General features: G+C 37.8%; 1 protein-coding gene across 1 annotated transcript in view; it reads right to left on the bottom strand.

Annotated features, from left to right (window-relative positions):
* LOC134474574 (melanoma-associated antigen B3-like) overlaps positions 1-23,097 on the bottom strand; it is a 46,387-nt gene extending 23,290 nt beyond the window's left edge. The window contains exon 1 of the mRNA XM_063242922.1: positions 22,860-23,097. Coding sequence (XP_063098992.1) covers positions 22,860-23,097 — 238 coding nt within the window. The remainder of the gene's footprint in view (positions 1-22,859) is intronic.
* Positions 23,098-26,901: the final 3,804 nt, after the last annotated feature.

Genomic DNA, 26,901 nt, shown 5'->3' with positions numbered 1-26,901 from the left:
CAGTACAAGATGCTACCTAGGCTAATCAACTCTATAGGAACAGAGTCTTACCTGCTCCTTTCCCAGTGGGACCATCTTGTGCTTGCACTAGAAAACAAGTACTCATCAAAATGTAGGACGAAAGGACTGCTTTAGACCAATTTAAATGAAAGTGGAAGTAGTCCTTTTTTAGGCATCTTTGTCATACCCATTGCAGTAGAGGTGGCAGACAGAGATAACTGGATTCACTATTCTACCATACAGTCAGTGATTGCCACACCTCACTAAACTCTCTAAAGAAAAAGACCATACCAAAGAAATAAGCCATACCTGGAAAGCTCTGGAGAACCTGAGGTTTCTCTTCAAAAACAGAGTCCTATACTGGTCCTAATAGAAATAAATCAATAGGATCTTGCTAAGGCCTTTTTTCTAGGGCTTTCCATAATTTATCAGACATCCCTCTTTGCCATACTTTTTCTTATTTGGTTAGACTTCATTCATATCTCTGACCTTATTTCCAGTAAATTTAGAAGACATCTTATCCTAACATCAGGTCCCCATACAACAAATGGAAGATTAACCCCATACTTGATTATCCTTGCATACAAAGTCTTGTGTTGTCAGTGTCTGTGGGGAATGAGCCTGTCATTAGCACTGGTACCCTTAAACTTGACTCCATTTTGGCCCAGAACTCCTTTACTTACTGCCTCTGAGCTACTTCTTCTGAACAAAGCACTCTGTTTTCTGTGGCTTTAAAGGCAACACACAATTTGAGTGTTTTACCCTGAACTCCCAAATTCAATTTAAGGGGCAATATCAGAAGAATGGTATCCTACTTATAATTCTTGGGCCTAATTTTAAAAAACAGTCATGGGAATTCACTCATTGTCATGAGGACACAGTTAATGGAGAGCCTAGGACCTTGCTTTGACCACGGAAGTGAGGAAAGTAAGTACAGCTATACAATCACTGCTTGAGTTCTGGTGGATGAAGGCAAAGACAGGTTGTTCTCCAATGATCCTGTTCTGTAGCAAATGTTTCCTAGGTCATCACCATTTATATACCAGATCCATGATTCCTTCCTGTATTGACCAGAGCCACATAATCACCAAGGCATCCCTTACCCAGCTGCTTCCATGATGGATAAATTTGGGCAAGACCCACATCCTCACCCCTAGCCCCTGATTCAAAATTCTAGGCCTGGAAGTTGTGGCGCCATGCAGTGCTCATTGCTTTTTTGGAACATATCCTCCCATCAACACCACGATTCTCCCCAAGGCATTAGTTTTGCCCAAGATGCACCCTCCATGATGTGAATTCTGCTGTTTATTACATACATATTGCCATTAATCCCCCATTAAAATACTCACCTTCCATTTTGTCACTTTCTGATGTGGGTCTTGCTCTATTGTGGGTGATTTTAAGTGTCATGACAAATATGATAAACACCGGATCCCATTGCCGTCCAATAGAAAGCTACAGTCACTGAAAGAATAGGATCTCCTTGTCCCTCTTTTCATAGGATCTGGTTACTTCAGACGGTTCCCCAAAAGCCAAGATGACTATGAAAGAGAGATGTTTCAAGTAGAATCAGGACATCTAGACAGCTAAGACAAAGTAAAGAGTGTTTTAAAAATGGAATAAGACTTTTTGAAGCCCCACAGTGAGTATTTTAAAAGGGAGATTTATGGCATTATAACTTTTACTATAAAACTTTTATTAATTAAGCACTCACCTTATGTTATTCAGCAGTTGCATTTACATTTTTGCTGACAATTCTTGAACTCATAGAAGGAGCCTCCCGCCTTAAAAATCCAGTTTAGTGTTGGTATTACATTTTCAAGACTGAAATCTGCAGGGCTGAGCTCACAAACTGGAAACTCAGGCAGGGTCACGATGTTGGCCACTTCAGGCTAAATTCTTTCTGTCTGAATCTTTAATCTTTTTTCTTTGGTACACTCAACTGATTAGATGACACCACCTACACTAATGGAGGATAATAGGCTTTACTCAAAATCTAGTGGTTAACATGGAAATCATACTGCAGCCTCTCTCAAACGCTTTCCTCACTCTCAGCCTCTTCTCCCCCACCTCCTTCATAAGAACATCTTCACTGATGTTCAGCCACATGACTGGGCACAATAGTCTTAAGTGACATAAAATTAACAGTTGATACAGATAGCAAAGAGTGGGAGGAATTAAGAATATGAAACTGATGTTATCATTACCTGGGACAAGAAATAGAGCAAGAAGAGACAGTACATTTGGAAAAAAATAATGAGTTTATATTTTTCACACTGTGCTTAAAATTATCATTACAGTAAGGAGTACATTAGATTTGAGGTTTTGTGTATAGATTAGGCTTTGATATAATGTATATTAAAAGTCCAGATCCAGGAATTAATCATTCTAACTATAAGAGTAGAAAAACATACCTGGAGACAGTTATGGACGTCAATATTTAGTGTCCTTGAACACTGTAATTAGCAAAATGCCATTTTTAAAGGGTGAGATGAAGAGTAGAAGTTTATTTATTTTTGTTTTTTACTTGTTTGATACCTAGAATCAAGCTCATGACCTCTCATGTGCCAGGCAGACGCTTGTGGAAGTGAGCTATATCCCTTATCCCAAAGTAGAAGTTTACTGAGAAGCTATAGAAAAGACCATCTGATGAAGTAAAGAAAAAAGGTGAGTCAGTGCTTTGAAACTATAGCAGAGACTGCACTATATTCATGAAATCTAGCTCTTTATTTTGTCCCTTTGATACATGGAAAACTCTACTTTTTTTTTTTTTTTGTCTTTCCACCAAACAGGAATATGTGATTAGTTTTAGCCAAGGAAACGGGGAGTTCCACTTGGTGGAGTTTTTGTCAACCTAAGTTCCAAAGTGATGATGTGAAATAAATTCTTAATATCTCTACACATCAGATACACAATGAGCAGTTAAAGTCATTGAAATCAAAACAACCGTTGTCCTGTTAGTAATCTGACATCCACAGATTAGCTTGTCGCCCTAGTATAGCTCTTCTTTTTTAAAATTTAATCTAAAGGTGAGGCATCAGCATGCTTAACAAAGGAGAGAATAATCAAAACAGTGTCACATACACAACAGAAAAGAGCCCTGTCAGGAGTTTCTCAGACGTGGAATTTTGGACCAACAGGTGTACATAGTTTAGGAGTTCCAACTACAGGAGTTTGATGGGGAATCTGCATTGTTCATTGGCATAAACTAGAAAGTGTATTGATCACAACAACACCATAAAGAGTAATATTGAACTGGAGATTAACTTTACAACATGCACATACACTACAACTTGGAATCTTGAAGTGAATCTGTAATTGTTGATTGAATTGTCTTACAATAATTGTCCATTTAGAGTTAAGAAAGAAAGTCTGGTGTCAATATTTTCCACTTAGTACAAGCAAATCTCACTTAAGAAAAAACTTTTACCTTATACAGTTAGTTATGTGATTGGTTGTTTAAAATTTTGGTTGTCACTAACTGCTGGAAAGTAATATGAAATGCTTAGATTCCCAAGTTACTCTCTAAATGCTATTTAACTCATGTTTTTGTCCTTGAAATTCTATTTTATGTCAGTAAGTAATTGAAATTTATTTTGTTGATTCTAACCAATGAGAGTATGACAATCTAAGTGTCCATTTACATAGTACATGATAATAGAGTTCAGTAGTGAACTATGTCATACATTACTAAATATTTATTACATTTTTAAAGGCATAATGCTTGCAAATCTGTCCAGATATAATATAAAAGATGTCCAACTCACCAAAAATGCAAATGCCTAAGCATAAGTTTAAAATTATTTGCATACCTTGTCTCAAAAAGACAATAAGTAACCATAAATACATAAATAAACAAAATATTTGCATAAAAGAATACTTAGTAATTACAAGAAAATTACAAGATAGTAATTACAAGAAAATTCTATCTTAGAAAAATTAAGACGAAGTAAATATATAAAAACTATACAAAAATGAACTTATTTACTTTTTAAAAATTCATTTCATTAGTAACATTTATGTTACATAATGATAACATTAATCATAGGGAACTTTTACCTATATGTGGTATACCTATGTTCATTTTTTCCTCATTGCCCTCCTGTTTTTCAACTCCTCTTAACCTCTTTATTTACAAAAGTTTTGTTTCCATTTTATTTTCTATTCTTTTCTTGTCATTTCTACTTTTTTCCACTCTCCCTTCCTTTATTCCCTTTACCATTTCAACATTTTCTTCCCATTTCTCAATGTCTATTATACATTTTGATCCTTATTTACACTTTTAGTTTCTTACACTAGAGAAACAATGTGATATTTAAAAACGAGTTTCTGATTTATCTCACTTAAGAGTATGGCCTCAAGGTGCATTCGTTTACATATAAATGCTTCAAATTTGTCCTTCTTTATAATAGAATAAAACTCCATTGTATAAAAACTCCAGGTATCTCTTATCATTTATTGGTGGGAATTGTGGTTGTTTCCAAGATTTAACTATTACAACTCATGCTTCTGTAAACATGGGAGTGTATATATCACTGTAGTATGACACTTTTAATTCTTTCAGGAGGATACCAAGAAGGGGGAATAGCTAGGTGAAATGGAAGTTTTAGTTTTAATTTTTGAGAAATCTCCATAGTGTTTTCCACAGTAGTTGCACTAGTTTACACTCCCACCAAATGTAGTGGAAGGTTCTTTTTTTCAACACCCCTCCAACATTTGTTATTGGTTTCTTTTTTGATAGTAGCTATTCTTGGTGTGAGACGAAATCTGTTTATTTAAATGCACATCTTTGTTACAAATTAAAAAGTGGTGGTCAACTTTCGCCAGCCGAGTTAAATCACTATGGTGCTGAGTGTAGTGTTCCACCTGAGGAAAGTTGTTAGCATAAATAGAGATGTAGAGAAGAAGAAAGGCACTGAGGTGTTGCAGCATTGAGGCACTGCGAGTTATCCTATGTGTTGCTGTTTGAGCCGTTGGTTTTCTTGGAGAAGCTCTGGTCCTTACACCAAGCATTATTTTTTGGCTTTTGAGAGGAAGACATGTGCTGCTTAATCTCCAGGGTGAACTTGTCATGCTGGCTTCCTGACATGTACTTGACTATGCTTACCATCAAAGGAGCTTGGGGATTCTATGTCACTGACAATGGCTGTGGTGCTTTTCAGGACAGCCCTGGTCTTTGAGCCTGACTTCTTTGCTCCAGTGTAGAACCCTCAACCTACCAGCACAACTCCTTCACCATGCTGGCATAGACTTTCTAGCTTCCACCATTAACCTTTGGGCCTTCCCAGCATGGATCTATAAAAAAAGACTGGTGTGAGTCCTTGTGGCCTCTAGACCTCCAGTTGGACTCATGGGAGGCATTGTTGTGATCTCTGGGTCTTCATCTGGACTCATGCAGGACACTGCTGTGGGATTCAGGCCCTTGAATGAATATTCTATGTCTTTGGTGTTGTGGATAGATTTCCTGCACTCCGTGTTAAGTCTGGGTGGCCGTCATAAAATAGCATGATAAATTCCATGTCCTGATTCTAATTGTTCTCCACACAACCCCTGATTACAAGATGTTGAATATGTTTTCATATATTTATTTGTAGCTTGTACTTCTGAGAAGTGTCTATTCATTTCTGATGCCCGTTTTTGGATTAGGACTTTAAATTTGGTAGGTCTAATTTTTTAGTTCTTTATATATTCTAGATATTAGCCTTTTGTCTGAGGAACACCTGGCAAGATTATTTTTCCCAACCTGGGGGTTGTCTTTATACTCACTTGGTGGTTTCTTTTCTTGTGCAAAAACATTTTAGTAAGCTGAGATCCCATTTATTGATTCTTTCCATTATTTCCTGTGCATTTTTCATAGTCTTTACTTATACCTATATCCTCAAGAGGTAGATAGATTGGCTTCCTGTGTGACTCCTGCTGGCACCGAGGAACACCACGCTGCCCTGGGACCTTGGTCTGAGCCACTCACACTTCTTGCATGACTCCCACTGGCCCTGGGGAATGTGCGCTGCCCTCTGACCTTGGCCCTCGCTTCTACATGCTTCCTATACGACTCTTGCCAGCCTGGAGGAACACTGCGCCAGTGGCTGCTCCCCTCAGTGACCCCCCCCATCTCCTAGATCAAGTACTTGATCTTTGGCTCTCATTCCTTCTCTCAGAACCTTAAACTGCCGTGGATTAACCATGCTGAGTTGAAGGGAGACTCAGTAACCTCTCACCCAAACAGAAGACCCCAGCAGGCTCCAATCACTGTGATCCAGTCTTCTCTTGGCATTTGTCAGCCAGTTGAAGTTACAGCTTCATTAAGTAGAAAAAGGTCAAACAGAATGAAACCACTCAGAACAAAACTATGAAAGTGATATAGTACTTCAAAACAAGATAGCACCCCACAGATGCCCAGACTGATGCCACCAGCCTGCCCCTCAGCCCAGGACCACATATATCACTGTACTGTGCTTCCTGAGTGTCCCATGAATGCCGGGACTTACTCCACCAGCCTGCCTTTTAGCTCAAGGCCATGTATGCCACCACACCACACTTCCTGCATGCCCCACAGACACCCAGACTGACACCACTAGCCCACTACTTGGCCCAGGGCAACCTACATAAGCTGCTGTGCTGCACTTCCCATGCGCCCAGTGGACTCTCGGACCCAGGATGTCTGCTGGCCCCTTAGGGACACTCCTGAATGTAATACTGCTGTTGATCTTCAGCTCCCATCCTTTGTCCCAGAACTATGGACCACAGCAGTTTAACTGTGCTAGTTTCAAGGGAGATTCAGTAACTGCCTCACCCAAACAGAAGATCTCAACAGGTTCCAGGCATTGTGGTGAGTATGCCCCTCAAATAGAGGTGTACAGTGGGTAAATAGGGCCAGTACTAAAGCTACTTCTAACTAACTGTAAGACCTTTGTGAGTCTGGCAAGAGTATGGGTGACTCCTTCCTGCACACAGAAAATACTAAAGAGGGTGAGGAGTGTACCAATAAGGAATCCCACAATTTGGAGAAAATTGAAAGGGCTGATGAGACACAAACACACAATAAGGACACAGAAGGGCCTCAGCTGACAAAAACAAAACAAAACAAAACAAAACAAAACAAAAAAAAACTATTGACAGGGAGATTTGGTGACCTGGAATAACCTGAAGATAAAGTAACAGCAGGAACTAAAAGTTCACCTGCATCAATATACTAGGCTTTTCAGCCCAGGAAGACTATAGGATTCATTCAACAGGCCCTGCAGGAGAAAGTCAGGTTACTGGCCCATCTCTTCATTGTGAGTCCCAGCAATTGTACAAACATCAAACTTACAGTAGGACCCCAAGATACACAGTACCAAGAGTTGACACTAGTGGGATTCAAGGATCAAATATTAACTTGAAAGGGGAAAATGGCAAAACAAAAAAGGCAAACTGCAATCTCAGACATCCAGTCCACCAGGACCAAGTACAGGAGACACTGAAATAGAGGACTCCAAAAATAACACACCAGAAATCTCTGAAAAGGTAGTGAGTGAAAGAAAAAACAAACAAACAAAAAAAACTCCATGAGGTTATAGAAGAAATCAAATTAGAAGTACTCTGCTGTGCAAAGACAGAAATAACCTTAATAAAGGAGTTGTTCAGTGCAGCTAAAGAAGAAATAGATAAAAAGGTACAAGAGCACAGGAAACTGATTGAAACCATGAATGAACAATACAGAAAACAAGCATAACTCATGAAACAAACTCAAAGAAACATACAAAAAACAAAGAATTCTATTCAAAGCCAGAAAAAAAGTTTAAATTAAATTAAGTAGAGGATAGAATTTTGGATCTTAAGGACAGGATTGTAATTAGCGATCAAGAAAGGATAGAACTATTAAAAATAACAAAGCAGCATTAAATGACAATCTAGCAGCTTCAAGATGATGTCAAGAGAAACAATGTAAGATTAATAGGCATCAGTGGAGATGCAGGAGTCAATGCAAATGCCATGACTAAACTATTACAGAAGCAATAGCAGAAAATTTCCCAAACATTGGGAAAAATCTGATATGCAGATAAATGAATGCCAGTCACAACCAACATACATCTAAACTCAGACATATAATAATTAAGATCTCAGATATACAACATAAAAACAGAATACTGAAAGCTATTAGAAAAAAGACACAACTCACCTATCAAGCAATGCCCATTAGAATCACAGCAGACTGGAATTCTACAAGAAATACAAAGAAGACTTAATGCCAACACTCCTCAAAGTTTTCAATGAAATCAAAAGGGAAGCAATTTTTCCCAAGTCATTCCTGGAAGCAAATATTACTCTAGTACCAAAACCTGAGAAAGACTCAATTAAAAAAGAGAACTACAAGCCAATCTCCCTAATGAATATAGATGCAAAAATCCTCAATAAAATATTGGCAAACAGGATACAGCAAATCACCAAGAAGATTATACACCACGACCAAGTGGGATTCATCCCAGGCATGCAGGGATGGTTCAACATATGTAAATCAAAAAATGCAATCCACCATATCAACAGAGGCAAAGTAAGAGTCACATGATCAGTTCTATAGATGCAGAAAAGGCTTTTGATAAGGTCCAACACTGATTCATGATAACAACCTTACAGAAAACTGGAATAGATGGCCTTTATCAATATGATAATGGTCATCTATGATAAATCAACAGCAAGAATCATATCCAATGGTCAAAAACTGAAAGTCTTTACCCTAAAATCAGGAACAACACAAGGATGTCCCTTATCACCACTCCTATTCAATATAGTACTGGAAATATTAGCGAGAGCAGTTAAACAAGAGAAAAATAAAAGGAGTAAAGATAGGAAAAGAAGAAGTTAAATTATTATTTGCAGACAACATCATATTCTACCTAGAAGACCCGCAAAACTCCATTGAATGAATCCTAGATATACTAAATAAATTCAGCAATGTAGCTGGATACAAAAATCAATACTCAAAAACCAATAGCATTGCTATACACTAACAACAAAATTTCTGAGAGAGAGATAAGAGAAGCCACAAGCTTCACACTAGCATCCAAAAAAAAAAAAAAAAAGAAATACTTAGAAATTAAACTCATGAAAGAAGTAAAACATCTATACAGGGAAAATTAAAAGTCCCTATAAAAAGAAGTCAATGAGGATCTCAGAAAATGAAAAGAAATCCCTTGTTCATGGATAGGAAGGATAAATATTGTGAAAATGGCCATTCTCCCAAAACTGTTATACAGATTCAATGCAATCCCAATAAAAATACCATCAACATACCTCATAGATCTAGAGAAGTCACTCATGAAATTATTCTGGAATCAGAAGTGAACAGGAATAGCAAAGGCGATTCTAATAGCAAAGGCAAGGCAGGAGGTATCACAATCCCTGACTTGAAATTATACTACAAAGCAACTGTAGTAAAATCAACATGGTACTGGAATCAAAACAGAGCTGAAGATTAATGGACTAGATTGGAAGATACAGCCACAAGTAAAAACACATTCAACCACATTATCTTTGATAAAGGGACCAAACATGTTCACTGGAAGAATGATAGTACCTTTAACAAATGGTGCAGAGAAAACTGGCTCTTCATATGCCAAAAACTAAAACTAGACCCATGCCTATCAGCCCGTACTAAACTAAAATCTAAATGGATCAAAGATCTAAATATTAAAACAGAAACACTAAATCTGTTGGCAGACAAATTAGGTAAAAATCTTGGAGACATTAGGGTAGGAAGAGAATTCATGAACAGGAATCAAACCACACAGGAAATACTTCCCATAATCAATAACTGGGATCATATCTTATTAAAGAGTTTCTGCATGTCACCAGAAATCTCCAGTACAATGAAAAGAAAACCCACAAATTGAGAAAAAAAACTTACTGAACTTTCCCTCAGACAAAGGACTTCTGTCTAAAACATATAAAGAATTAAAAAATCAAATCCCCGAAATTCAAAGGCCCAGTCCAAATATGGTCATCTGAGATGAGATTCTCAGATGAAGAAATACAAATGGCAACTAAATACATGAAGAGTGTTCACCATCATTAGTCATTAGGGAAATACAAATTAAAACAACACTGAGATTCCATCTCCCTCCAGAAAGAATGGCCAGGATCAAGAAAACTACCAACAACAAATGCTGGAGAGGCTGTGGGGAAAAAGCAACTCTCCTGCACTGTTCATGGGAGTGTAGACTGGTGCAACCACTGTGGAAGTCAGTCTGGAGATTCCTCAAAAATCTGGAATTGGAAGTCCCATTTGATGCAGCAATTCCACTGGAAGAAGTTAAAATACTATTTTAGGATAACAAGAGGCAAAATGGTAACAATTAATCACCATTGATCACCTAGTAATCCCCCCCCCCTTTTTTTTCATTTTATGCTGTGTCCATCCTCCTGATCTAAATGACTCTGTTTTGCTTTGTCACATTGAGTTTTTCTTTGGTCCATCTTGTTTTGTTTTTTGTTTTTTGTCCTTTTTTTTCAATCTTTTTTTCTTTTCCTCTTCAAAGAAAAAGTTTAAAAAAAACTGTGGAAGTAATGGAAACTAAACTGCACGATTGTTAGTGTAAAAAAGAGAGGAAGGAAAGTGATCTCAAGGATATAACTGCAAGTTTATTTTAATGTGTAGGAAAGAGAACCATATTGCTGAGTTTTTCTTGGATCATTGAACAGAACTGACTGGAATCTCACTGTATTAATCTCCACTTTGTATGCTTTAATTTTGTAATCTGGACAGCTGTTTGTAAGTTGACAATGTGTGATCTATTAACTGGTGAACTCTTACTGTATGTTTTTTCTCTTGAAATTCTGTGTTGCTTCTAGCCTTATACTGTCTTGCTTTGTTTAGTTTTGTTTTTCTCTTTAAATTAAAAAAAAATACAATACTATTAGATTATCACTATTTGTGGATGACCTGCTATTCTATATGAGACCCAAAACACGCCATTAAAAGAATACTAGAGGTTAAAAAAGAAATTTAGCAGTGTAGCTTGATACAAAGTCAACACTCAAAACTCAATAGCATTTCTGCACACAAAGAAAAACTAATTGAGAAAGAAATTATGGAAATATTGCCCTTCACAATAGCATCTAAAAAATGAAATACTTAGGAATAAGCCTAACTAAGAATGTAAAAGTCGTATATGCTGAAAGTTATGTTACACTAAAAAATGAGATTTAAGAGGACATTAGAAAATAAAAAGATATTCCTTGCTCTTGGCTAGGAAGAACCAACCTTGTGAAAATGGCCATACTCCCACAACTGTTATACAGATGTAATGCAATCTCCAACAAAATACCATTAATATACGTCACAGATCTAGAGAAAACACTCCTAAAATTCATTTGGAAACAGAAGAAACCTAGAATAGGAAAGGCAATTCTGGGCAACAAAAGCAAGGCAGGAGGCATCTCAATTCCTAATGTGAAACTATACTACAAAACCACAGTGATAAATCACCATGGTACTGGCAAAGAAATAGACCTGAGGATCAATGGAACAGATTAGAAGATGCAAGCACAATTACAAAGATTCTCAGCCACCTGATACTTGACAAAGGGGATAAATATGTTCACTGGGGAAAGGATAGCCTCTTTAATAAATGGTGTTGGGATAATTGGCTCTCTACATGCAGAAGACTGAAACTACATCCATGCCTATCAATATGGACAAAACTAATGTCTAAATGGATCAAAGACCTAAAGATTAACTAAATCTAAACTAAATTTAACAGAAACACTAAATCTACTGAAAAACAAGGTAGGTAGAAGTCTTGGAGACATAGGGGTAGGCAAAGAATTAACGAACAGAACGCAAACTGCACGGGAATCACTTCAAAGAATCAACTGGAATCTCATATTATTGAAAAGTTTCTGCACTTCAAAAGAGAGTGAAGAGAGAGTGAAAAGAAATCCACAGAATGGAAAACAAGTTTAGCCAGCAACTCTTCAGACAAAGGACTTATATCCAGAATATACAAAGAATTTAAAAATATCAGTCCAACCAAATTCAAAGACCCTCTTCAAAAATGGGATTCTGAGATGAATACACAATTCTCAGATGAAGATACACAAATAACAAATCAATACATAAAGAAATGTTCACCATCACTGCTCATTCGAGAAATGAAAATTAAAACAGCATTGAGATTCCATCTCATTCTGGAAGAAATAGCTTCCATCAAGAAATCAACTGATAACAAATGTTGGCAAGGTTGCGGGGGGGGGGGCAGAACACTGCTGCACTGTTGGTGGGAGTGTAGACTGGTACAACCAATATGGAAATCAGTTTGGAGAATTATCAGAAGGCTGGGATTAGAAGTTCCATTCAATCCAGCTATTCCTCTCCTGGGTGTTTCCCCAGAAATACTGAAAAGATCATATCACAGTGATATATGTGCACCCATGTTCATAGCATCACAATTTGTAATAACTAAATCTTGGAAACAACCAAGATGCCATTAACCACAGAGTGGATGAAAAAGATGGTATTTTTATACAATGGAATATTACTCAGCTATAAAAAGGGTAATCTTGAGGCCTTCATAGGTAAATGGAAACTTGAAAGTACACTCGTAAGTGAAATAATTAACAATCACATTTATAAATATCACATTGTGTCTATGGTGTAAAAAGAAATAAGAACTATCAGAGTAATAAAACCCAAAATGTGTGATTGCTATTGTACAAAAAACAGGAAAAGAAAGTTCCTTAAAGGATATAACTGCATGTGAAGCTATAACTAGACTGCTCCAATGATGTGTTTTTCTTGGAGACTCACATAAGATGTGTCTCTGATAGCTCCCAACTAAGTCAGAGGTTGCTTTATATCTGCTCATAGTCTGAGAATATACTATTAGACCAGGCCGGGAGCAGCAGCCTGATTACTCACCTCTGTATGTTCTGGCAAAATATGGTGGTATGTTGGAATATGATCTGTTTGGAGGAGGGCAAAAAATGTAAGGAGGCCATCTACTTCAAACCTATCCTAGGTGGTTTGATAATGCCATATTATTTAAATTCCATCCTCTTTTTGGGTGGAACCCAGAATGGCAACTCCTGTGCTCCGTGAAGGCATAGTTCCCTCAGGAAGCCTTATGGAGAGCTTCACTTTTTATAAACTCCTATGTATATGTTTTGCTTGGTCCATAAGTCTCTTATTTCCAGTTAATTTTGGCACTAGCTTGTATGTCTGTCTCTCTCTTTCTTTCATTTTTTAGTTCATTTTCTCTGAGTATATCAAATGTGGTTCTTATTTTATTTAGCAAACTTAAATCTCCTGCATGAAAATGTTTTGATTATGCAGCACTTCCAACTTTTTCTAATCTTTCTCCCTTAATATTCAAAAAAGATAATCAGAATCTTCTAAGATTTGTAATACAGCTGAAGATATATCTCGGTGGCACAGGCACAGTGCCTGTCTGGCAAATGCAAGGTCCTCAGTTTGACTCTCAGTACCAGAAAACAGCAACAGCAGCAGCAGCAGCAGCAACAACAACAACGATTTATAATACATTATGTATCCTAGGTTATCGGTGAGTTCTTATAATTTCCTCTCGATGTGGTATGAATTTCTTCCTTCTTCACTGCTTAGCTATTTACCACTGACAAGAAGCAAACTCTCTGTTGAAGCCCTTTACCCATTTTATACAAATGAGGCATAAGAAATTAAAGGTAGTAAATTTTTTTACTGTGCTGAACATTTTAATATAGTAATATTATTTATCAATTACTGCTAATGAATGCAATTGTGTAGTGTTTTGCAGACTATCCAGTTTGAAATTTATGTTTATTCTTTCTCTTCTTAATACATGTTTGTAATACCAATCAATGCCTTTTTGAGAATTGGTGCATGCATTTAGTATATTTCACTTATTTTCAGTCCTTTTAGTTTCCATTCTTTTCCTCCTCCTTCTTGTAGCTTTCTTGTTCCTCCAAGATTCTACTTCCTAGTTTCCTGTTACCTTTCCTGTGTTCTACTCATTGATTTATTTATAATTTATGTTTGTCATATCACAGAAAGAACATGATACTTATAGGTGGTTATTATGCCTATAATTTATATTTTAAACTTTATAGCTCTCTATAGGTTCTATTTTCTTTCTCTATTAAAGAGTAACTTTCTTGAGGGGAGCTCTCTTGTATATAAATCAGGCTGGCCTTGAACTCATGATGTAGCCTAGGGTGACATTGAGGTTGCACTAGTTCTGCTCCCTCAGCCTCCAGAATACTGGGATTATAGTAGTGCACCCTCACAAAAGGCTGTATTAAAGGCTGAGTAATGCCTCAACATGAAAGAAAGCTTAGCAATAATAAAATGGTAATTGTATGCATAATGGTTATGAATTCATATGAGAACTTCTGAATGACTCACATTTATTTCTCAATATAATTGAAACTTAGAAACTATTATTATGCCAATACCACTGGTGAAAAAAGAGACATTGAAAATTAATTAATTTACCAAATGCACAGATAGAGAATAATAGAATTTGGATACAAATACTATGTGTTTGCTTCCAGAACCCTCAACTTTAAGGACTGCATTTGTGTTTATAGATAGCATGAAATATAAATGCTCCATGAACTATACAAAGAGCAACAGACTGCCAGATACTTCTATACTGATATTTTTTAACATGCAACTTAGTTGCTTTTTATTGACAAAGAAGAAATATAATGAACTGGGTTATTTGTAAAATCAGGGGGTTTATTTTGGTTCATGTTTGTGATTAATACTTCAGGGGCCACATGTGGTGATGGCCCTTCTTGCTGGTAGTGTCCTAAGACAGCATAAGGAAGCACACGCTCAGAGATGTGGAGCATAAATGTTTATGTGTGTATCCTCTAGTTTCTGCCTTCTTTTCTTGTATAAATACCTGAATACAGTCATACAGACATCCTCCTGATGACTTTATCTAATCATATTCAACTATCACAAGCATATTTTTAAACACCATAGTTGCTTAATTTCCCCCCTTCACACTACCTCACAATGGAGATTAAACTTCAACCTTATGATTAGAAGGAATACGTTTTTCAAATCATAGCATATTCCGACATGAGAACTGCAGTCATTGGTTTCATCTTTAATTTTTCTACATTTTATTGGAAAACAAGACATTATTGAACTATATAAATTATAACTTATTTTTCGCATTTTAAGAGTTCCACAACCTCACCAATGTTCATTTTCTGAAAGTTGGTTCTAAATACCCTGTAATAGTGTCATTCTCTTGAATGGTTTTACATTGTCTTGATATGTTTGGTGCTACAGCATACAAAGTTATACTCAAAGATTTCAAGGAAAGAGACACTATGGTAACTACTTTCATGTCAGGATACCTTGTGGTGAAACACTATTTTGCTTAAATGGTTATGTTTTGACCTGTGCTGTTTTGTTGTTATGCCCTCTTTTACTCAATCTCCTTTTTAAAAATAATTTATTTTTTATTTTTATCTTTTTAATTAAGGGAAAAATAAAAAAATAGCAGGATACATTATAGTAACCCACTTTGATTTCCTATTAACTTGATTTGAAACCCTGTATAGCCCTCACCGTCTTGCTTTGACTGATTTTCCTCTATTCTGCTTTGCTTGATAGTACCAAATTCGAAAGTATAGGCAAAAATGTGAACATAATGAATAACATTCATTATGACGCCCATTCTGGGTGACTATTATCTTCTTTTAAAGTCCTGTAATGTCTCCAATGTTTTGGTTTTATTCTTTACTGTTTTGTTCAATTTTATTATAACTGATGATATAGGAAATTCTTTTTAAGATAGCAAGAGGCATTATGATAACCATTGTTGATCATCTTGTATTTTGTTTTTACATTATCTATTATGTCCATCCTTTTGATTTGACTGACTCTGTTCCGCTATATCACATTTGGTTTTACTCTCTTAAAAAAATAGTAATAAGAACTGTGGGAGTAATAAAACCCAAAATGTGTAATTGTCATTGTACAAAAGAAAGGAAAAGAAAGTGCTCTAAAGAATATAACTGCATATATATTTAAGGGTATAAGATAGATAACCATATTACTGAGTTTTGTTGGATCATTGAACAAAACTGTTTTCAGTCTCACTGTTTGGAAGTCCACTTTATATGCTTTAATGTTGTAACTTGAACAACTATTGCTAAGATAACAATATGTAATCTATTAACTAGTGATTTCCTACTGTTTATGTTTTCTGAAATTCTGTATAACTTGTACCCTTTTTCTATTTTTTCTTTTTTTACTTAAATAAAAAAAATCAAAAAAAGAGTTCCACAACCTCTATAATTGAAATGTTCCATTGATTTTAATGTTTTTCTTCAGTTTAAAAATATATTTAATAATACATGTATCCTATGGAAAACAAGGGCATAAAATCCAAAATTCGCATTTTTATGATTGCTGGACCTTACTACAATTATTAGACAATTTTTGCTGCCTAACAGTCACGAAATTCAACGTCTTAACATCCACCTTTGTGCTGTCACTATCTATAGAATGGCTGAGTTGGCTTTGGTTCACACAATAGGTTGACTCAAACCAAAAGACAGCTTGGAACACTTTCTGATGGTGTTGGCGAAATTTTATGTACAACTCTATGTAGAGTCACATTGCAAAGTTTTGCTTGAGTAAGAACTGACCAAAGCCAAGCCACAGCACTGAGCCCAAAGATAACAAATGGGGGAGTAAAGTCTGCTAGTGATATGGCTATGACAAGAATAGAGATGCAGGGAAAGGTGAAGAATTTGAGTTAGTACTTCAGTGTTTCATAGTATATTTAACTTAGTAAGATTAAAATCTTTATTAATATGTTTGTTAGGTTAAGGGCATATTTTACACATAGTCTTATGTACTTTTCTCTAGTTGCTGAGACAAAATACCTGATTTTCAAAATTAAGGAAGGAAAGGTTTATTTAGTTCACTGTTTTTGGAGGTTTCATTCAATATCCAGCTGGATCCAAGGCAGGGTGCCATGACAGAGGGGCAATAGTTCATGGTGGTGGGAGACAGTAAAAAGCAGCAAAAGCAAAAAAGAAGGAACACAGGATGGGAAGAGAGAAATGACTTTCTCTGTCCCTTATATTGTATGAAGGCTACCCACCTTAGGGTGGTTGTAGCACTCACATTCATAATCCCAGCACTATACAATGAATCAGTTGCAGACTCTAGATTCAGCTGCCTCTGAAAAGCACCACCCCAAACATGACTGTATGAGGCTTTGAGGTGACATCTAGACAAAATATCATAATACAAATGCTGTCTAAAGTTTCTTGAAATCACAATCCTGTCATTACAAAAGAACTGTTAACTATATTTAAACTGAGATTAAGGTAGCCAAATAGGATTCATGATACATTCAATGTGTCCCCTAGTTATTTCTGTTACCAGATAAATGATCTTTATAGGCCCGTAGCTGTGTTTGTCAGCAGCAGGCCCCTACACTCCATGATCTTTCCATTGGCTTTGGCTTCTGTTCATGCTTGGCCAGCACAAACATTCTCATATATGAAATATCATGTGCATTTCTTGTAACTACCTTTGGCTAATTTCTAAAAGTGGCATTACCTGAAAATTTTTATGGATAATTAGTTTAGAAAATCTGTTTATAGGTAGCGGTGTCCTGCTTCATTCTTTCACTAGTGCTGGATATTACTATTCATAAATTACTAATATTTTACATGTGAGAAATGTCACAGATTTCACTTGTTTTTGGTATATAAGCCCCTTTAAAAATGTTTATTCTCAAAAGGGAAGGGGATCAAAAGATGGAAAGGTGAGGGAATGAGGCAAGGGATAAGGGTGAAGAAAATGAATTGGCATTAGTTATGTACATGTAGAAACTCCATTGAGGAATTTAAAAAATATGTACTGCAAAAACGTGCAGAAGAAAAGGAAGGGATAGAGAGATGGATGTAGAATAAAGGGAGGGAATAGAAAGGATGAAGAAAGTAATTGAGATGTGCTATGTACATGTACCAACTCCCATAAAGTATATGAACATGCACTACACATACATAGTACAAAGGGAAAGAAAAAATGTATTTAATGTCCATTTAAAAAGTGATTCCTTCATTCTTGCATTAATTAATGCATTTTCATATAGTAAGTTGTACATCTATTGGAGTGTTACTGCTTAATGAATAATGTGAATAATTAAATGATGCAGATAAAGAGCAGGAATGGTACTTAGCAATCTTCCAGCCTCCTATTCTTCTGGGCTAATGAACCTGACTTAGAATCCACTTATGTACTGAACTACCCTTTCATGTCTTGCTAATTATGAACAACGCTGAAACATTATTTTATTGTTTTCATTGGAAAAAACTTGCCTAACTTTGCTGAATAAACAAGATCTATGTCAGCATCATTCAAGATAAATTTATTGTGAGCTACACTTATAACATTTTGCTAAGTACACTGAAAATGACACAAGAATTTTCTCTCATATATTTTGTTTATGAGAAACTTTAGATGATTAAGATTAATGTATAATGTATTGAAATATGAAATGTACTTTATACTTACAGTATACTTTACTTCCAAAAAGCTACATTGAAGTTTTTCATAATCATGGCATTTTTATCTGTGGAATTATTGAAGGAATTAGCAAGTCTCTCTCTTGTCTAATTTCCCTATCCTTGAAGCATATATCCCTTTCATGGTTCACTGGTACTCCTGGCCAGCCTCAAATGTCATCATTTGTGACTGTCTTGTATCTGTGAATATCTTCACCCACTCTCATTGTCCTCTGCTCGGTGGAGAAAGTCCACTGTTTCTAGAGAAGAGACCTCTATCTCCAGGAGACACCAAAATGATTTTCAGCTCTGGTACTTCAGTACATGTGATTACTTTTGGTATAATCAAGACAGGCATCCTTGCAGAATTAATATAACTAATTTACACAAGTGACCAAGTTATGATTTCCCTGACAAGAGCAAGTGGAAATTTTAAGGGAGGATGGCTCTCTGGCACCTCGGTTTTTTCTTACTCAGATCCCCCTACAATTTAATATAGCAGTAACTATTCAAATCCTCCCCAAACTCATTCATATAATTTTTCCAGGATTTCCTCCATGGTTCTCTACTGTCTTTGCTTCTGATTTGTTCTATCCTTAATGCTGACTGTACAACCAGAAACTTAACTGTTACTTATATCAGCTCTGTGGGTTCATTCACCGCATGTCTCTTTGATGGACACGGAAAATTGGGTATCACCTTCATTTTCCCAGATATTTTTCACTAACTGGGGAAGTCCTTTCTAGATCTATTTCCTAGCATCTGTTGATTCTGATGAAATGCTAAACTTTCAAAGTAAAAGGAAAAGTTGTACTAATATTTTGGAATCTGAAGGCATGCTTAGAGGAATTGGGATATTCAAGATGACACTGCAGAAATTTCACATTAAGTAGCGGAAGGATTAAGTACACTTTCTACTCAAACTAATGAGAAACAAGGAAATATAAATTAAGATAAGCATGAAATAATATATCTCATTCAATTTTCAACAAAAACTTAAAAGATTAATGATACAACATGCATAAGAGGGTGCAGTGTTATCTGTATATTTTATATTTCCCTAACAATACTTGCTATTTAGGATTTGTAACAAAGTTTTATCAACATTTATTGAAATTCATAATTGTCACTTATTTGAAATGAATTTCATGGTTTCAGTGTCTTGCATATCAAGAATGATGCACATTTGCCTACAAACTCATCATTTTACTTTAAGTAATCATAACAGCAAATGGTAAAAAAAAATTATTCCCTCAGCAAGAAATTTGTTTAATTATGGCATATGTGCACATCTTTGCTTTAAAAAGTAGAAGTATAAGTATAAAATGGGCAAGCTCAAATATATCACTCAGTTAACATTCTCTGGTAAATATACAGCTTGTTTAAAAATTTCCTACCTATCTCTACGGTTATAAGTCCAGGAACAGTATATTCTATAACAAATAAACTTCACACATCTGTGTTTTGAAAATATTTTGATGGTGTGATTGAAGCACCCAGAGAGAAAGATACTCCTAAAATTCCCTATGCAGAGTAAACAATTACATGGAAGGAGCTGTTGATGTCAGAAGGGGTCCATGACGAGGGAGAAGACTTCTATGATCTTAGAATCATTCACAAAGGAGAAGGCTGTGGTGTCAGGGTTGTTTTTTCCTTGAGAGACTGCGTAAACTCTAGAGGCAAAGGCTATGATGAACTGACGATCAATTCTGCCCCTTACAGATAGGCAGTCTCACTGGAGAATAATCAGAGGAAGCGGACTGTAAAGTGGGAACGTGTTGTGGCTGGAAAAAGAGGCTGAGACCAGGTAAGAGTCAGATCTCAAGGGAATGTAGTGTTAAGGAAGGCATGTGAACCTTATAGATACTCCCCAGTGCCTTTTGTCTTCCCTTTTTCTTTGCTTCTTTGAGCCTGCTTTAGTGCTTTGGAGACAGGATACATTTTATCACTCTTAAAATATTTTGGAGTCCTGAGATGAATTGAGGCTTCAGGATAGAGGGAATAAATCCACTCAGTCTTGAATAATTCAAACTTGTAGAATGGTCTTAGAACTGCCATCTAACAGCTCTGTATTCTTCATCATTCAAGTGAGTCTGCTAAAATTCTCAGACTTCTGGAATGCAAATCGTATGTAGAAAACACCTAAGAATATGGTAAACATTGGATCTTTAATGAACAGCAATTGTAAGTATGATTATATTCATATTACAAGAGACTGTTCATATCTGGGGAAGTTTTTGGTTCTAAGGAAGTCAGAGAATATGTAGGGCACAAGGATAAAGAAAATTGAATAAAAAAAAAAGACCGAGCCCATAGCAATAAGTAAATATTCTAGAACAAAGTCACATTGTTTAATATGAGGGTACGGGATTCACCAGCATTCCACTGAAAATAATTAAACCTTCTTAGAAAGACCAGTAATTGCCCATGTTTTCTGATGGCCCTAATACAACACTTGCATTTTCATTTGCTTCACTAGTAACATCTATTACTACTGAGTGCTTTCCCACATGGCACAGAAGATAATATAACCTACAGAACAGACTCAGAGTTTCTCAGCTCAGGGCAAACAATGCCAGTATAATGGCTCCCTGACAAATACTGTCAAGAGAGAAAAGCACCCCCCAACTTCAGTTCTCATACAAACTCTTAACTATAGGGACACTAGTTTATGCACCATGCACAAGAGCACTGAGAAAGGGCTGCCATACTTCTTCTGTTCTCAATAAACTTGTTCAACCAAGAAGGGACTGCAGTAACCAAAGTCACAAAGTGATCCAGCTCAGCTCAGGGAATTTACACTTGGCTGCCTTCCTCTCCATCCCCTCCAGCCCGTACAGTCTGACTTCTATTTTTATTTGTTCTGGCTCAGGGTGTACCCATCATCTTCTTTAACTCCTGTTAGACTCAAAACATCTAAGAGCAGAGGAAGACTCCTTTTTATCCTATGCCATTTCCATAAGTATACAACTTTCCAAGGTGGAGCTACTTGTTTAAGGCTTAGAAAAATAAAGCCATCAAGCAACAAATATAATTTATTAATTAATTTTATTTGTATTTTTCAATCATTTAAGGCAATCAGATGTCTTCAATTTCACAAAAATTAAAAGGGAGAGAGAGAGAGAGAGAGAGAGAGAGAGAGAGAGAGAGAGAGAGAGAGAGAGAAAGGGAGAGAGAGAATAATTTCAAGCAACGATTGACTATGGCATGCCTTGATTTACACTATTATATTTTATGAGGTTCTTAGATATTTCCAAATCATGTCTTCCTTTCATACCTGTGATTTCACTCTGAAAACCAAAAGATAATCAAAGGCTATTAAAAAGTATTACAGAAGGCTAACATTACTGCATTTAAATCTGAAGCTAACAATGCAAGTGTGATGTATGCTACTCATAACCATGGGTTCAAAATCTAAACATTCTTTTCAAGTTTGACAGAAGCTAATGTGACAGATGAACACAGGAATGCACAATGAAATCTTTAACCCCATGCTAACATCTAACTAGTTATGAGGCAAAAAAGGCTTTTTTTTTCAAATTAGAATGAAGATTCAGCCACCCACCTCACTTGGGGGTAGACGGGTTAGAAGTTTCTCTGGGAAGGGGAATGGAGGCAACCACAGTTTCATGGCTGGCTGCAGCATTGGCTTGGATCCTCTCTTCCTCCTCTCCCAAAACCTGTGCATACTACAATGGGAAGACACTAGGGATAGTTTCATTCATCCTGGCCAAGAGCTCGATGACTTTCTTCTTTTTTATCTCAATGTGTGCTCTTCGACCCCACAGAAATTCCATGTATGGAGGATCACTGTGAAGCACTTCGAAGCACACAAGATACTTTTTCCGCATGACATCTTCGGTGGTGAAATTGCACAGCTCGGCAAAGATTGTGTGTTCCTCTCTGTCATATATTGCCATCATACTTTGGAATTCCTTGGTCTCTTCTTCAGAGACACAGTTGCCATTTAAGATGAGGCTGAGCAGAGGCATCCGAAGCTCGGGATCCCAGGCCAGTGATCAGATTCTCATAGCTGCAGTCATTGAACTTTTTGACAAGGGTGTAGGTGCCACGACAATGCTTGACTTCCTTCAGCTCAAGCCCAAAGAGCTGCTCTGTCCACTCAGAGATCATCTTCAGGATCTCAGGGAAGTGTTGTTGAAACCTTTTGTGGAGAATCTTCAGCATTTCAGCCCTTACTGCCTTCTCATGCATTTTGTACTTGTAGAGCAGCTAATGCATCAACATTAGGATCTCTTTTTCTGAGCTCTTCTTGGGGACTGGGGCCATAGCGGGAGTCTCTGTTTCCTCTCTTCAGCTCTTGGCACCTTTACCAGATCTTTTGTGTGTAGCAACTCCAGGGGCACTAGTTGTGGGTGGAGCTGCTTGCAACTTCTGGGGAAGCCCAGAAGCAGGGGAGCTTGCAGCATCATCTCCAGAGCCAGGAGAGCAGGAGAGGTGCTCTCCCTCCTGTGCCCCAGGAGCCTGAGCTCCCTGGAGATGCTGTGTCTCACTTCGGGTTTGGCGGTGTTTCTCTTGAGCACGCAGCTTACTCTTATGTCCCTGGGGCATGATGACTGTGGACAGGAACAGCAGGTAGGACTGTTGGCTGGAGAGCAGGTGTTGCTGGAACCTGAAGGAGGGAGAATGAGATCCTGTGAGTACTTGCATCAGGAAGAGTTTATTGGAATTTTGGGAAGTCCCTGTTCATGGTCCCAACTCCTCTGTGGATTTTTTCACGTTGATAAGTAGAAACCAATGAGTGTGGTAATCTCATTTCTCAGGCTTTGCCTTTCTCTTGGGTTCCCATTCTGAAAAGGAGTGCTGCCGATATGCTGTCTTTCTGTGTTCAAGTGTCCTCAAATTTTGCACTGAATAGGTTTACAGATGTACTTGGCACCACCTGTAGAATCCGATTTGCACTACACTGAGGCTAACAGTTCAAAGTAACAACATATTATGAAAAAAATGCATGGATTTCTCTTGCCCTTACTTTGACAGAGAGGAATTGCTGACAGTTTCATGGCGCTCCCTCTAGCGTGGGTTCATTGGTCCCCAAACCTCACACAGAAACCCTAACTAGTCTACATCTACTATAGACAACACTCCTGCCTGCTTACTGGTGCGGCACCATAAAAACATGATGTTCCCTTTAATTGGATTTGATAGAGTACAAGGCCAAAGACTCAGTTAAAAACTGAGCTCTGGAAACTCAAAGACTGTAGGCCGAGAAGGAGCTAAATAGTTTATGGATCCTTCTATAGAGGATTGAGGAAGTGATACCTGCAGTCCTCACTCTGGATATATACTTTGACTCCCTTGAGGCCCGCAGGGCACTCATTTCCAGATGTCAGGACACCATCCTTGAATATTAGTTGGAAGATGTGACACTTGCTATACCAGGCTCTATTGTCATATTCTCCAGGGTTTGAAAGGTGTGGATATAAGTTTATGATCCTATGATATGTGGATTTAACTCATTGTTCTGATTCAAGGTCTCTAGATTGACTCTGGGATTATGTACAATTTTGTCCTTGTTGACCTATCTAAATAACTCATTCAATTGTTTAGAATTTTTGCAGAGGAATCGAGGGGCAATTCTGCTTGACAGCTATGACCAGGGCCTCCCAGGCTTGTCTTGCAGAACCAATCTGTAGGCCCACGGCATATACCGAGTAGGAGTTCTCTGAAGACCTCAGGAACTTCTCTGCCATATGTGACCATAACAAATCTTCCTTCCTGGCAACCTGAAGCCTTTTGTGCCAATTAAATTTCAAACTATCTGCACGACCCAGAGATCAAAGGAAGTTTTAGGCACATCCGGTGAATCCTGTGATCTGTGGGACCTCATGATCCTTGACTTGATTTCTCTTTAGCGAGCACTCAAGCATGGACTGTACTCCACCATCCACTAACCTGAAGTATCTACTTGTGCTAAGCCATTTGGCAATATTAGGAATTAATATGAAGATATGATATATCTGGTTCTCTCTGTGTGTGACACTTACTGCAATGCTCCACCTGCTAATCTGAGGCTGACCACAGTGGAAATGTTCCTCAGCTCCTTTAGATATCCTTGGAAGAAGTGACTGAGCATTATCATGTAATGGTGACCACCTCCTTCAGGTCCCATTGCAGGCACAAGGTGCTATTTAGATCACTGCTTTCATGAAGAAATCTCTCCAACATACTACTACTATCTCAACTCCTACCAGCAACCAAATTTCTGTCCTATGGACTCTGTCATTACACCTTAGACTCTTTTTTTTGTATTTAGAGGAAAAAGCAAAGCAGAAAGAAGGATAGAAATAATACACAATTTCAAAAAACAGTAAGAAATCACTTGTTGATAAATTATGTACTGTTATCTTAGAAGCACTTGCACGTGTCACATAATCAAAGAATAAGAAGTGGGCAATCAAACAATGACAGTACAAACCATTCTGCTTGATGAACAAAAACTTAGTAGTGTTAAACCTTATGCTCTTTGTCCCTGAAACTTCCACACTAAGAGCAAAGGAAACACCTGAGCCCTGACGTCTCTAGCCCTGGCTTCTCAAGACTGAGTGCAGTGGCAGATTGTGTCTTTCCTCCATTATGTGGGAAAGCCCTTATCTCATGCCTCATTCATGGCTTGTTCTTTGACACCTCTAATGGCCCAGGCTCCTCCCCTGCCATTGAAATGGGTTTCCTACCTTTTAAGCACAACTGTCTTCTCTCTAAGACTATGAAGTATAAAGCCATCACCTACTTGAGCCTCTTAGCCTTGACCTGAAATTACCTGGTATTACATTACGTGCTGCTGTCTGTTCTTTGTTGTGAGAAGCCTTCATCTCCTCTCTCAGTATCCTCACCTTTACCTACATGATCTGCTGGACTCTGTTTTCTGCAGTCCAGAAGCCAGGGCCCTGGGACAAATGTCATCTATGACCTGATTTGATGATCAAACTGACCTACATCAAGTCAAGACTTGTATGTGTGTAGAGCCTGAGTGGGACTCTCAGATCACACAGTCCTGGATTGTGACACCCTCAGTGGATTCAGGACTCTCATCTCCACTCAGGTAGGATTCACCAGTGCTGCTTCTCCAGATCTGAGTGCAGAAGTCACAAACCAAAGCCCACATCTCCCTGGGACAGTAGAGGAAAGGTTGGTGTGTTTCTCATCTGAGTACCTTATTTGAACACTCAGTCCCATGTGTGACAGTTGAAATACTGTTCTGATGGACTCCTATCTTGAAAAAAATATATAGTACCTCTATTTTTTTTTCCTTATAGGGCTAAAATTTTCTTTCTGTTACTAGGCCTGTTCCTCTTTGGATACCGTAAGGCCACATCAGACAGTCTCCAAGTGTCTAGATCCAGACACAAAGTTGCTTCTAACATTACACTATTGGCCCAGAAGCCCCTGGGGCTGACATAGGGGCGGAACCTCATAGAGCTGAGTTCATAATGTGAACAGGAAGGCCCCTCCTTCCTGTGCACATTCAAGAAACTTACCTTGAATGCTGAAGAATCCTGGAAATTTACTGTCCTTGGAGCAGACACTGAGTTTGTCACAATGGGGTCGTATCTTTCAGAGTACAAAGATGATCCTCTTCCTTGCTACAAACCCTAGGATTCTCCACTGCTGTTATCAGGGACAAGTCCTTAAGGGGACTGCACTGCCCTGAAGTAAGTTTTTAAATGCTAGAGCACAGCCTGGGATTCCTCCTTCTACTCTCAGAAGTCATTGATCACCCAAGCCAAACCCACACATAATTCAATCACCGAGGCGGAAATCCATGAATGCCCCCGGGGTTCCACCTACCTGAGTATCACCAGACCACAGCAGAGACAGAACTTTGTGAATATCTATATTTGTGGACTGGTCCTTTCACCAGGGAACAGAGTGATCACCTTGGCACTATGTTTACCCAAATCCCCGCAAACAGAGCTTAGTCCTTATATTGGCTGCTGGTACTTTGCTTTCTCACACCTTGCAGGTCTGAACAGGCACCTCAGCTGGGTGGCTCTGCCCAGTGCCTCCATGAGCACAAGTATTCTGTGAAAGCTGGTGTTCTTGTTGGAAATGAACAAAGCCCATCAGCCTCCAAACATTGCCCACCCCTTCCTCTTCCTAGAGTCAACTGTAGACTTGCTATGAAAAGGATCTATTCCTGTGCTCCAAAGCATGTACACTTTCTCTCTCTCTCTCTCTCTCTCTCTCTCTCTCTCTCTCTCTGTCTGTCTCTCTCTCTGTCTCTCTCTCTGTCTCTGTCTCTGTCTCTGTCTCTGTCTCTGTCTCTGTCTCTCTCTCTGTCTCTCTCTGTCTCTCTCTCTCTCTCTCTCTCTCTCTCTCGATGCAGGGGAAGTAAATGCGTCCCCCACAAAGCTT

This window comes from Cavia porcellus, unplaced genomic scaffold (genome assembly GCF_034190915.1).
Source record: "Cavia porcellus strain 051 isolate PalLab524CR breed Dunkin Hartley unplaced genomic scaffold, mCavPor4.1 scaffold_33, whole genome shotgun sequence".
Taxonomy (NCBI): domain Eukaryota; kingdom Metazoa; phylum Chordata; class Mammalia; order Rodentia; family Caviidae; genus Cavia; species Cavia porcellus.
Note: the sequence above shows the minus strand (reverse complement) of the source record. Positions and strands in the feature narration are given on the sequence as shown.